Raw genomic sequence first — 13,914 nt, forward strand, 5'->3', positions numbered from 1 at the left:
TACCAGACATTTCAAATTGAAAGCATCAAGCTAGAAGGAGAAGATTTGTGCTTTTCCCTCTAGGTAAGAACAAGCATTAACAATATGCTATAATGCAGAAAAAAAATCAGGAAGTCCAATTGAAACCAGAAATTAAAACTTGGTGCAAAACAAAGCACGAGAAATGTCAGGGTTAGTGAAGGCAATGTCATTCAAACCCTTTGAGGGAGGCTCACCCTCTCGCTTTGAAAACATGTGCATTAGTTTTTTTCATAATGTATTGATATATTCCATTTTTACTTTCCACGCTGAAAAATACCTGTCAGCATCCGTGCACCACTGTGCGATTTTTGTTTTGTTTTTGAGAGAATATTAAAATTACAAGCACCCTATTGTTTCTCCATTTTTTCCCCCCTCTTCATTTTATGAACATTCTTTGATCATAAACCATAGGAACATTGATCTGACAGGACTCTGAAGTTAAGTGTCTCTTGTAATTGCGTAAGGTCATTTGGGAAATCGACAAAATCAATTATGTGGGTCAGGAAGTGGTTTGAAGGAGTGCTGCATTAATTTAGCTTTGCACTGCTGGGACACTGTGGGATTCACGGTGGATAATCAAAAATGGGATTAAAATAAATACAGCTAAACTAAGGATATTGCATATTTTGTCTCATCTTTTGCCATCTTTGTCAAAACCTGCTGCCTGTGATCCACAGTGCAGCTCTTCCTTCAACACTTAAAATGTAGATGAATTATGTTAGTAGCTATAAAAATAGTCCAGAACAGGAGTAAGGAGTACCTCAATCTATCAATCCAACTATCTATTGTAATACGTTATCTCACTTTGTTGTTTATGGTTCTGATTTGATTCTCTAAGCTCATGCTCAAGCCATTTCTATGTTTTTTTGTGTGTTGTTGTTTCATGTTGTGGCAGGCTGTGTTTCTCAGTAGCTCTCCTCTCATCTCAGGTGTGTGTCCAACCCTGAATCCTCTGAGTCGTCAGTGTTGTCAGTTACCAGTCCATGTCTCCTGCCAGCCACGCTTCTCCCTTGCTTTGTAGTTTGTTTACCTTGTCATAGTTTGTCTGTGCCTCAGATTCCCTGTCTGTACTTCTGCACCTATGGACTCTCAGCTGATTGTACTGTGAGCTGCTGGAGAGTACACCTCGAATTTCACCCCTGGGGGGATGAAAAATGTCATTTTTTTTCTACTCCTGGACCGCTTATCTGTATAACAATTCGTGCTTTCGCGAGACTTTAAAAAAAAAAAAGAAAAAAAAAAAAGATTTTACCTCTGGCTGTTAAAGTGATTGAAGGTCAGTGCATCTATACATTTTCTGCACTACTTATCTAACGTAGGGTTGTGGGGTGTTGTAACTCAGCCATCGCCAAGCTCCAGAATGCCACTAAAATCTTCTCAGGCCCAGCTCACACTAATATCAACTATGCTATCAAAATACGATGAATTTCCCCGACATACTTGGGTATATACAGTAATATATGCTTAAGAGGTTTGAGAAGTGTGTTTCCCACTCATATACTAAAGGAAAACTAACATCAAGAAAAAACTGTCTTATTGTTTGTCGGATATAAAACACCTATGATCTTTTTTTTAATTATATAATCTTTTTAAAAAAAATAAAAAATATCAATAAATGTTTAGTAAGTACAAACACAAATCTAAAATGTAATATAAAAAATGTTTTCTGAACTTATTGTAATTTACGGTGCTAATCCCAGCTGACACACCCACACACACACACACACACACACACACACACACACACACACACACACACACACACACACACACACACACACACACACACACACACACACACACACACACACACAAACAGAAGGTAAGAAGCCTGAGACAATACTTGTCAAAGACCTTCAGAGAAGGAAAAGTGTACGCTTGTCTGTGCTGCAACCATATAAAAATTTTAAAGTCACATAATTTCACTCCTCTTTTCTCTCCCTATATTCACTTTGACTTCATTCCATGGAACTTTTCCCCATGTTTCTACTCAGGGGCCCATGTTGCGCATTTACAATTCATTAAAGACTCGGCGGAGACCGACGGCTGCATTATTTAGGCGGTCACGCTGTAAAGCAGCAACCAAAACACAATATGTTCTGATCAGATGTGCTATGAACAGAATCAGTATAATCAAGGCACTTTTTAATTGATGGCTTTCAGCTATGAAAAAAAACAAAAAACAAACCCTCGTGCAATTTCAATCTTTCATTTTATACCTACCTTATTTTACACCTACACGCCCTTTATTTATGTGACAGCTGTGAACACCAGCTGTCTGCAACACCTCGTTGAAGCCTATTCTTTAAACGCGGCGATGAAAGCGAGTGAACCACACGGCACCACGCACCAGAAAGAACAGCAATCACTTTCAATTAATGTCATTAAATGTAGACGATAACTCGTAAAAGTGGAAAACAAGTTGGATATCACTTTATATACACAACTGGAGTCGTAAGACAAATCTCTGGCATTGATATTTGGAGGCACTACAGTTCAAACAGCGCTGCGCTTTGCTCCACACAAACAGCAGACTAAAGAGGGAATCAGTAAAGACTTTAAGCAAACTGCTGCAAACATAGTTGGTCTGAACAAACATTTTAGCTGAAGGGGAAGAGAATGTATAAAATGCATTTTCAAGTAATCACACTGGAGTGAAAACACTGCAAGTAAAATGACTCCTTGCAATGAAGATGCAACTAACAGGAATCATGTTCTGCTAAAAATGCCCCCAAAAAACAAATAATCCAGGACTTAATGAGTGTGGATTTTCAATCGGAGGTAAATGGATGTCCGAAACTACAGACAAATGGTGTCTTTTGAGACGGACTGTGTTGTCCCAAGAGGAAGAAGATGCAGCAAACTTCACACTGACACAATTTCTTGCAATACAATATCAACAATCTGACACCAGTAACAGACGGTCCCTGAGTTTATTGCTGAAATATTGAATTTGTTGAGCATTTGTGAGCATTTGATATCTATCTTCTTATGTCAGCTTGACATTGAGGATTTTTGAGTTCATGCTGCTGTGTATGTGCCTTAAAAATATTTCCCCCAAACTATTGACGCACATATTAAGTTGACCTTATCTTCTTATGTCCCCACTCTCAGATGAACTAACCATTATTGAATGAACATAATTGCTTTATGCATGATGGCATGCCTGGTCTCCATTATGTGTCTGCTACCTTTAGCTGATGATTATTGGACTCAAGCACAACTGTGCTGAAACATGTCAGATACATGAAGGTGAGCACAGGCAAAATACCACAACGTATTAAGGAGACTGTTTCCATAATAGACTCTAAGCTCCTGGGCATTGTATCAAAGCCACATATTCCTTATCTTTCTTTCAAGCGCTTATGTTCGCAGATAAACGGCAGAGGAATGAAGGAACAGGAGAATAAATCTGATACACTGTTGTCCTTCGGACAGAAACCTGATTTGAGAGTGTATCTCTTTATTCTCCCTTACCCTACCTTCCCTGCCAGTTTAATTTAGGCTCCGATTCCTCCAGAAAGCTGGGAGCTGCACACCCCGAATGATGCGATTGTTCAATCAGATATAGGAACAACAATGCACAACAATTACCTGATCAGCAGATCCCCCTGAGACGCTGATGGGAGAGCCAGGACAAATGCTGCAGCACATTAAATCTCTCACTGTCCAAGACTGGGACTAGATGACACTGGAGCTTTTTTGTTGTTGTAATGGTGCTTGACTGTAAGTTCATCTATGAGCTTGGTGTTGCTCTGTCTTGCTGCACTGTCTAAATGAAAGATAGATGAAATATAGAAGGATAAGAAAATAAAATAGAGAGATGAAGAGGGGAAGGAGTGTTTTGAGCCTGGATGCAACAGTTCGCTTCAGAACAGACGAAACCAGAGGGATCAGGAGCGGCGGATTGACTGAGGTGGCTGTTTGGAGAGCAACATAGATCAGACAGTTGATGCTTATCTGCAGCTGCAGAGGCACAAAAGGAAAGGAGGATAAGGTTAAAAGAGGATGTGGGGCTCAAGACCAAGTGAGTGTAACAAAAGGTAATGCAGCTGAAGCACATTTCTAAGAGAAAATAGCCAGCTGTCGCCCCCAGACTGTCTCTGAAGCTGGAGATTTTAATGATCCTCTTTAACAATTAGTGTGTCATACGACCCATCGCTGTCACCGGGGTGAAGGGCTTCCTCAGTGGCCCTTTCATACCCTAAACTTTACACGTGAGTCACGTGTAAACTGTCGGCGCAGCTTTCATTTAAGTCAACATCCTGGTCAGCCCCAGTAATCTGATTATAAGCTTTCATCAAACACATGATGAAACATTTGAAGTTTCACCTAAATGCACAGGTCAGCAGTTATCTTGTACACAGTCAAAGATAGGTAGTCATCTACGGAGGTCGGTAGGTGGTCTGATAAATTGGTAGAGCGGCAGACAGGAAGGCATGCAGGTAGGTAGGTCACTAGGTGGATAGGGTGCACGGCAAAAATGCCAGTGTTCAAAGTTTGGTGTCAGTGTTAAATAAACAGTGTTGGTGGTACTTTAACACCACACAGCCATAAAATAACATTGCTGGTGTTACTTTTAATATTTTCATGTTGTCAAACTGGAGCGTTGATTAGCTGGTGTCAAACTCAGCCAGGCCTACCCGCCACGGCTGCAAAATGAGAATCTCCTTTAATAAGCCATTTGTTTTCACTCGGTGCACAGAACTATAGAATAGAATAGAATAGAATAGTTCTTTATTGTCAGTCTGAAAGCAAAGTGAAGACAGTGTTGCACAGTGGGGCAGTGGTCAGCGCTCTTGACTCACAATGAGAAGGTCACAGGTTTGAAGATCACTATTAATAGATCACTATTAATACCTGTCAGTGTCCCAGTTATTAACTTTTCCAACACCATATCTTGTCAGGATAACACTATGCTACTGTTATTTTTAACAGTGCTTTTTAACACCAACACCAGTGTAATGTTAATGTGACATCCAGTAGCACTGAATATAAACAACATCGGGTGATAACTCAACATAAAATGGGTGTCAATCTTTTAACACTTTAGGAAATGTTACTTTAACACATATAGACACTTTTGTGGTGTTAAAATTAACAATATGGGTGTTACATCAACACAGCCATTTTTACTGAGTAGGTAGGAAATCAAGTCCACCTGTCCACATACAGAAGTGCCAATGAGCAAGACACTGAACCTCAAATTGCCCTCAATGGAGTGACAGCGCCTTGCATGGCAGCAGCCTCCATTGGTGCGTGAATGTGTGTGTGAATGACGGGAATGTGATTTAAGATGCGAACAGCTGAAAAGCGCTTTATAAGTGAAGTCCATTTACCATGTACAGGGTGTGTAGGTGGTTAGGAGGTGGGCAGGAGGACAAATAAATGGACATTGAATATAAATAAATGGTGAATAAGTAAGGTAGATAAATTGGCAGGCATCAGTGGTGTGTTCTGATTAAGTGGTGTGTATCTGAATAATTAATTACTCTTCAAGCCAAAAGACACTCACTGCACCACCTTCTCTTCTGTATTTATTCAATTAACTGGGATCCCTTTGTTAAATCAGGACATCACAAAGAACGGTGCCCTTCCCACAGGAATGCTGAATTTCTGAGGTTGCAGCATGTAACTACAGTTAGCCCTTGTAATCATCTTGCAATCTATATTCCAGCCTGCTCTCTTTCATGTTCAATAAGTCAATAATGATTCAGTGTGCGGTGTAAACATATGTTCCTGGCCTCCTCTAATGTCCGCTCCTATGAAGCTCAGAGAAAGTCAATTATGTTTATGAATGCAGCTCACATGCTTTTGAATTACACGTTGATTCCGATCTGATATTTCTTGCCCCGTCTTTGTTTCCCCCCCAAGGTTGATTTGGTGCGTCCATATTGTGCATTGTCATCACTCTTTATTTCCAGGTAGTCACTCTCCTCATGCTTAAATGTTTGTCTGTTTGATACTGTGTCACGTATATTGTTCTCCTCTCATTTTGCCTGTCACACCGGTTTCCTATTTCTCTCTGCTGTATATCTCTTACCAGCAAAATGTCCCCCTGCAGTGCATGCATTCTTCCCCCTGACCCTTCTTCTACCTCATTCCATCCATCACTCTCTCCCTCTCTCGCATTACCCCTCTCTCCCCATATCCCTCCAGAGATAATTACTACAAGCCTTGTGAAGATCCACTTGTGTTTAAACAGCTGAATAAGCAAGGCCTTGGGCTGCTGACAGTCACTATTCAACAACTGTCAAGTGAAAACAGTGGAGTAGAAAATAATAGTTTGTGTGCACCATTACAGGGGACATTTAAAAACACTGCCGCAAACAACTGGCTGCTTTCTTACAAGTGCACCAGTAATGAGAAAACACTCGTGGTTTAAATCTATCTGTATGGCCTCTCCTTCTGTGGTCACACAGTGAAACAGACTGAACTTCACACACAAACACACATATGCGGTATATGCTAATGAGACAATGGGACACCTACACCAGGGGTCTGCAACCCGCTGCTCTGGAGCCATATGTGGCTCTTCAGCCCATCTGTACTGGCTTCCAGTAGCTTTTTACACAATTATGTGTAAATAAGCATTATTATCCTATTTTCAAAAGGACTCTTATCTTACAACGTAGGACAAATCCGATACTATCAAAAAGTGGTTCAATAATTTGTCGCACATATGTCAGATCTTTCTCTGAACTGCTTTTCACAAGCACACTTTCAGAACTGTAAACGTGAATAATTCCAAATAAAGAAAAGTCTGAGGAAAATAGAGCACTTCATTCAAGGTGGACAGACAACTGCATCAGACAATGATACTTTACCTGCCAGTCAGATATATGGAGAGAAACGAGCAAACAAGAAAAAGGTTTGTTAAAAGTGCTAAACAACTGAAACAGTGAGGTCTTTTGTGATACTGTATATCCTGCTTCATGTTGATATACTAAAACTGTACATTTGAGATAGACAGTATATTATGCAGCTCTAACTGGGGCCCGAGAGGCTGAGAATGTTAAAACAGCTAATACTGACAAAAAGGAATAAAATGATCATCTCAGATTGCATAAGAAAGTTAAAAGCACTAAAACCAGCTTGAAAAGGTAAAACAACTGAAACGCTTAAAACAGCCAAAAAATGGAAATGAGACGTCTGTCGTTCCTAATTGTTGTTCTTAAATTTCAAAAATCCAGCCTAAGATTAAGCAAACGTCAGTAAAACTATTGTTTATATATATATATATATATATATATACAAGTATATGAGTTTACAGTAAGATCTGGATCAAAAAAGGCCCCACAGAGAATAGGTTTTCATGTTAAATGAAAACGAAATGAAGTAATAACACAGGATTGCACTTTAACCTGAAAATATAACGTGAAGTCGTGCATTTTCTGTGCTTAACAAACAAATACACACCTGCTTCGTTGTAAGTGGCCGAGAGCTTGTCCAGCATTTCTCTGTCCAGCGTCAATATTTGCTGCTCCAGAATGGACGGATAGGAGAGGCTAACTCTCTCCTTTTTCTCATCTTTCTGCTTGTCTTTCTCTCTGTCTCGCTCTTTCTCCCGTTCGTAGGCCAGTAGCTGCTGGCGCAGAGCCTCTGGCAGGTGGGCCTTAGCAAAGTCAGCAGCAGCCTGATAATGGCAAGCAGAGGGGGAAAGGAAAGAATTAGATGGCTGCGCATGAACACGAGTCGGAAACACTGTTCGATGTTTAGCAAAGTATAATTCTGACATATGGTACATGTTGATGAGTGTGTTTTCCTTTTAAACTGGCCACGATCAAGGAGTAGAAATGGTAATATTAAACTTCTTTTGCCAATTTCAAAAGATTAATGAGCCAGATTTGTACAAAAATTTTATAAAAATTATTACATGTTACAGGAATATACGACATCGCATTTTCATTGAAAAAGACATGAATTTAAATGACTAAACCTTGAGAGATCCTGTTACGTCAGGGTGAAAATGATGTTGTTGGGTTATCGTTTGCTGTTTTGGACCAAAGCATGATACTTTCATGACGAAACCCATGACTGCATTTTACATTTTTTAAGGGCACTTTAAACCACCTGGCATTAAGGATGTAAAGCAGACCTTAAACATTATGTCACAACTGGCTGAGTTGTATCGGCGATCTTTTTCCGAGTACGAGTACTCAGTGCTTAGTTTAATACATTCGAAACAAAGAGAAAAGCTTGCATGATTCTTTCAAAAAATAAATACAAACGTGTCAGCCATACCTCTAAAGCTGACAAACTTGCACATTAAATTTACATGTTTACTGCTTCGCAAATTCTCAATAGAAAAACAATAAATGCCATGGCCTTACTAAATCATGAAAATGCCCGGCGGCTTTTTACCTCCTTGAGTTTTCTGTGGTAGATAATCAGGTAAAATATCTCTTTTTGTACATTCATGATCCAGAATACTGTCAATGTCATTCAGTGTTTAAATGACCTGCGGATGCACACGGTGGCTGTAGAAAGTAGCTTATTAAACTAAACAAGGGTTACAATCACAGTAACCTGCTTGTCCTTACTGCCATCCCGAAGCACATTAATCACAGATAAACAAAGCCAAAGAAAGAAAAAGTGCATCGCCACACAGATGAACACACGCTGATTCTGTGGAATGGAGCTGAGCAAGACGTATTCTCACCTCTACACTGACTAAATGTGTTTTTTCAGGTGGTTCAGAGTAACTGTAGCCCAAGACTCAGGGAGGGCCAGCCAGCCCAAGGTCATGCAGTACAAATGTCAGATAATATCCTGCTGACATACCGCCGCTATCTGCATCATCCCAGGTTCAAACAGCTCATATTTCATGCTGGCTTTTCACTTGTAGGAAGTATAACACCTGCAGATTGTAGAAAGCAGCGAATCAAGAAAAACGTCACTGCAGACCCCACAAGAGAGAAAAAGTATGTAGTTCGTTGGTACCGTATTAAATGATTTGAGGTCATATGACGTAAACTCATAGATGAACCCAACGTCTCATGAGCTTATACTCTGTATCCCTATTTAGGTCTATACCTCCCTCTCCGTCTATATCTCATTCTGCTCTGCGAAATTGCTTTCAAGGACTTGGATCACCCTGCCTCCTCGACTTTTTCCCTCCACCCATGAAAACAACTCATCTCCTCATATCTTATTATATCTTGTCAGTGTTGTTGAAGCTTTCCTCAGTAAACTCTGTCAATCTCCCCTCCATCGTCTCCTATGAAACCAAAACAACCTCATTGTTTTTCATTCATGGACGTGTGAGTCCGTCTTTCTCATTTTCATTTCCCACAGACACCCCCTCCCCTCTCTTCCCACAGCAATGTTCACCCCAAACTCACAACAGCTCTTTTCTCCATCCCTTTCTGACTCCGTTCTTTTTACTGTCTGAGAATAATCGCTGTTGACGTGCTTTCATCCTGCGGTTACCATGTGAGGAGCAGGAGTCACAAACTGAGTTCAAAGGTAATAAACAGAACAGGAAGTCTTTTGTTTGCTTGTGATATACGTTTGCCAATTACTGAGCTCTGTAATGGTCTGCCTGCCAGTCTTAAACAAAGCTATGGGGTCACAAACTCTTCTCCCGCTACATTCCTTCTCGCATTGCATTGTAGACACATGTCTGAACCGCTCACTGGGAAGAAGAGGCCTGGTCTCCACTATCTGATCGTCTAACTTGCCGGCTAACCAGACTGGCACCTCTCACATCGAAGAGTGGATGCAGGAGGGATAACACGGATGCATGAGATAAAGTCTGCGCTCCGGAGAGACAGAGGCCAAGGATTTAGGACTGTAAAACACAAGGGTAAAAAAAAAAATTAAGGATGGGATTAGTGGATGGCATAAAAGCACAACGAAGGTATGTGGTAAGAGCTTAAGGATGAGAGGCCAAAGCCAGGATAAATGGGACAAACTGGGTTGGCTATCATGGGAGAGTTATTCCCGCAGAAGGAGCCAGAGAGGGGTCAAGAACTAAAATTCTTTCTTACCCGATGGACAGCAGTGAAGAATGTAAGAGTGGAGGGCTAATAAAATGATGAGTTTACTGTGGATGGTCATGGGACAAATTAAGAGAAGAGCAGGAATCAACAGTTTATAGACCTTTTGGGGAAAGAGGAGTGCCATGAGACACAACAGACTCCAAAGTGAACGGACTACTGCAAATGTAGTATTTTACACCATCATATAGATTATTTGTAGTAGTCACACATGCAACCCATGTTGGTACACTGCTGTATGCCACATATGGTCAACGCTGACTGTGAAGAAGGAAACACATATGTCATCCACTCCACCAGGGGTCCAAAATTATAACCAACGTTGAACAATGAATGAGAACTGAAGCTACTAATTAATGTAAAGGGCTAAATACGTGTAATTTAAGCTCATTGAATTATAATGCATGCATTTGACATTTATACTTAGTTTACAATAACAATAATTGTAATTGCTATTGGGTTTAAATGTGGTTGATTGATCTTTTTCCTTGCATCTCCATTTTTGGACATTATGTCAGGGGTCGCACATGGCCCGGAGGCTACCTATTGTCTGCTCTAAGCACTAAGTCAACATGGTTTATCAATTAATGCTAAAGGTAGTTTGTATTGATCAACTTGAAGCTTCCAATTACCAGCCAAGTTAGAGCTGACAGAAAGATCTAAGTTACATGTTTGGTAGAGTAATAGGAATATCATTAAGTGTAGGTTTTTCTAAGCGCTACATTCACTAAATGATTCATAAGGGCCTGAACCAAATCCTATCTTGACATGACAGTGAATATGTGTGCTAACATTTGGAGTTTTGGCGATATTGTGTTACCAACAGTGAGATTGGCAGCAATATGGATGGCCATACTGGTATAAGCAAAACAAAACAAAAATCCAACTCCTTCAGTTTGTGGCTGAAGTCTAGTGCAAAATGTAAAACTAAATCAGAACAATATTCAATGTGGGCAACTTTTTCCTTTAAAAGAGAGCCAATTCACCACTTGAGATAAATCTGGGAGCTATCTGAGAATAGTCCTGGGCAATTAAACATCGAACGAGCTCTAACTTCTGCACAGCCATTTGATTTACTGTCAGTATTAAATATTCAAAAGTTCAATTAATACAGCTATGAGGGCTTCAAATAAATTCCTGCCTCATTTTCAGATATTAGACTTTTTATTATTATTTTTTTTTAATTACCCACCATTAAATAGATTATATTGCTGATGAATAAAACACTGAAAGGGGACTGCATATATTGCTGGTTTTATATGTCCAATTCCAAAACCTAGACACATTCGGTTACAATTTTTATACTACATTTTGCAAAACAACAAATAGCTGGTGTTTGCAGTATGTTTTTGCAATAGGCTGGGTCAATGAGAAAAAAAGTATTCAATTAATTAACTCAATGAATTCCTTTTCAGATCAAATATATTTTGCAATATATCCTTTGTGTGTGCACGTGTGCATGTATGCTTGTGTGTATGTATGCAATGTAGACGTATGACAGTGTGTGTGTATTTGGAGAGTATTTTCACTGTGACTCTCAGTCCCAACATGGGAGACCCGCCTCCAAGAGCAGTCACTTCAGTGCAGAGCATCACATTGGGCTCTCCTTCACACAAGACTTCACCTGCTCCCACACACAAACACACAGTTCTTCCAATCTAAACAGAGCCACCTACACACATCGCATCACCTACCCTGCCACCCAAACTCTCCCTCCTGACGACTAACTTTGAGCAACTCCGTCCCACAGTCCACCAGCACAAGTCAAGTCTGCTGAACATTTCCATCCATCAGATTGCGAGGCCAGCAGAAATGAGGAGAGTCAGCCGAGTTTTCCTTTAGAGTCACCCCGAGGCAGTTTCATAACCCAAGAACAAAAATCTCTTTCTCTGACAGATCAGCCGGGCAGATGGAGGGAAGGAGAAAAAAGGGACTGTAGCGGGAGAGAGACTGAGGAGCGGCGTAAGAACTATTCATTAGCATCACTCAAGCACATCATTAAAGGAAAAGAGAGAGAGAAAGAGAGGCTCCGGTTGAGAGACAGGGCCCAAGATAAGTGACAGAAAACCGTCAAAGGGAGGAAACACTGAGAAAGCGCTAAGAAGTCTGGAAAAAAAAGGATTCCACAATATTTCCCTTTGTTGGTATCCTTTCCAACTCCAGAGTTTTAAATTACAAATCAGAAAGTCGATCATTAGGAACAGAGTGACAGTGATGCAATTTACCTTCTCTATGTAGCAAGTGTTAGTGATAACATTCTTATGTGCAAAATGATATGTACAACAGGAACGACAGCTTGGAGGCCTTTTGTTGTGAACATTGCATGATTTTCCTGAGCCTGCTTGAGTTTTCTCATTGTCTGTAGGTGTTAAAAGTGAGTGTGTGTGGTACATGGTTCTCTCTGTAGTTCTGATTTGACAGACCGGTGACTGGTCCAGGACCTTCACCCATGGATGGATGGATGGATGGATGGATGGATGGATGGATGGATGGATGGATGGATGGATGGGTGGATGGATGGATGGATGGATGGATGGATGGATGGATGGATGGGTGGATGGATGGATGGGTGGATGGATGGATGGATGGATGGATGGATGGATGGATGGATGGATGGATGGATGGATGGATGGATGGATGGATGGATGGATAAAGAATTGTGGTATGTTTACCAAATCCTTCAAACACAAGAGTAAAACCCACTGAGAGTATCACTCTTTGCTCCAGTGAATTAATTGCAGTAATAAACAGATGAAGAGTTTTTCCTCATGAACACAGTGCATGTCTCAGTTGGGTCATAACGCCTGGTAGAGGAACAGCACAAAGTCCAAGCTGTATTTTCTCACACATTAGTTCTATATGTTTCAAGACTTTGCTAAATGCCGTGTGTGATTGTCTCTTAAATTAGGTCAATGTTCCCTGTGATATAAACAGAAACTCTCTGCTTTGTACTGAAGCGGTCAATGAGGAGCTCTGAGGTCACACCGACACGTTATCAAGACTGGAACTTGGTTCTGGAAACAACAACACTATGTACAATAATGCTAATATGAACCTTAATAGCGCCAAAAAAAAAAATCTATAAGTAGCATACATAAGCCAATTTCTTCCATGGTTTTAAAACACTGATTTAACTGAGGAGCCTCTGGGAATGGTTTTACAAAATAAAAATGTAATACCTTACGGTAAAGTCGACTACTTAAAATCTTTCTATGGTTCTTTCAAATCTTACAGACCCATTTCACTTTCAAAAAATGCCGCAGCCTGTGTTGCGAAGCACAATTTCAGCTTTGCAATGTGATTAGGGCTGACCTTCGGTGGTTAACTTGTTATCAAGCTGTGCTGCTGTAGTAAGGCTAAATGCCTGAGTTGCTTCGGAGCAGGGGCTTTCTGTTTGCACGCGAGTCCTATGTGCAGGTTTTGTCTAGGTAGTCTGCTTTCCTCCCAAACACTACTGTGATTGTGACTGGGTGCGGTTGTCTGTCTCTCTGTGTTTGCCTTGTGATAGACTGGCATCCTGTCAAGGGCGTACCCTGTCTTCACCCATGGCCAGCTGGGATCCTGCTCACACGTCCCTGAGTTGGACCAAGCAGCATAAAAGATGGATGGATGTTTGGGTGGATGCAAAAAATATTGCTTTGTGCTACAGTATGATGTTGTAAGTATATTTTCATTTAAAGACTGATTTTTATTACTTTGATATTAGTCTGAAAAAAAAACAAGTGAGGACAAATTATTGTCCACCTCCCTATTTTGACTCAATAAGTTGCTTTCTGTGCAGTGTGAGCCTGGAGCCAGACTGGATTTGTTTGTGTGGCCTTGAAAACACCCCCTTGTGCCCAACGCACACATTTACTCTGGCATTCCAAAACTATTTTGCTCTTCCAGTCAT

General features: G+C 40.6%; 1 protein-coding gene across 1 annotated transcript in view; it reads right to left on the bottom strand.

Annotated features, from left to right (window-relative positions):
* ppm1lb (protein phosphatase, Mg2+/Mn2+ dependent, 1Lb) overlaps positions 1-13,914 on the bottom strand; it is a 53,722-nt gene that overhangs the window by 8,319 nt on the left and 31,489 nt on the right. The window contains exon 2 of the mRNA XM_080459962.1: positions 7,441-7,657. Within this exon, the coding sequence (XP_080316088.1) occupies positions 7,441-7,657 (217 nt within the window). The remainder of the gene's footprint in view (positions 1-7,440; positions 7,658-13,914) is intronic.

This window comes from Lipophrys pholis (assembly GCF_963383615.2).
Source record: "Lipophrys pholis genome assembly, chromosome: 3".
NCBI classification, from domain to species: Eukaryota; Metazoa; Chordata; class Actinopteri; order Blenniiformes; family Blenniidae; genus Lipophrys; species Lipophrys pholis.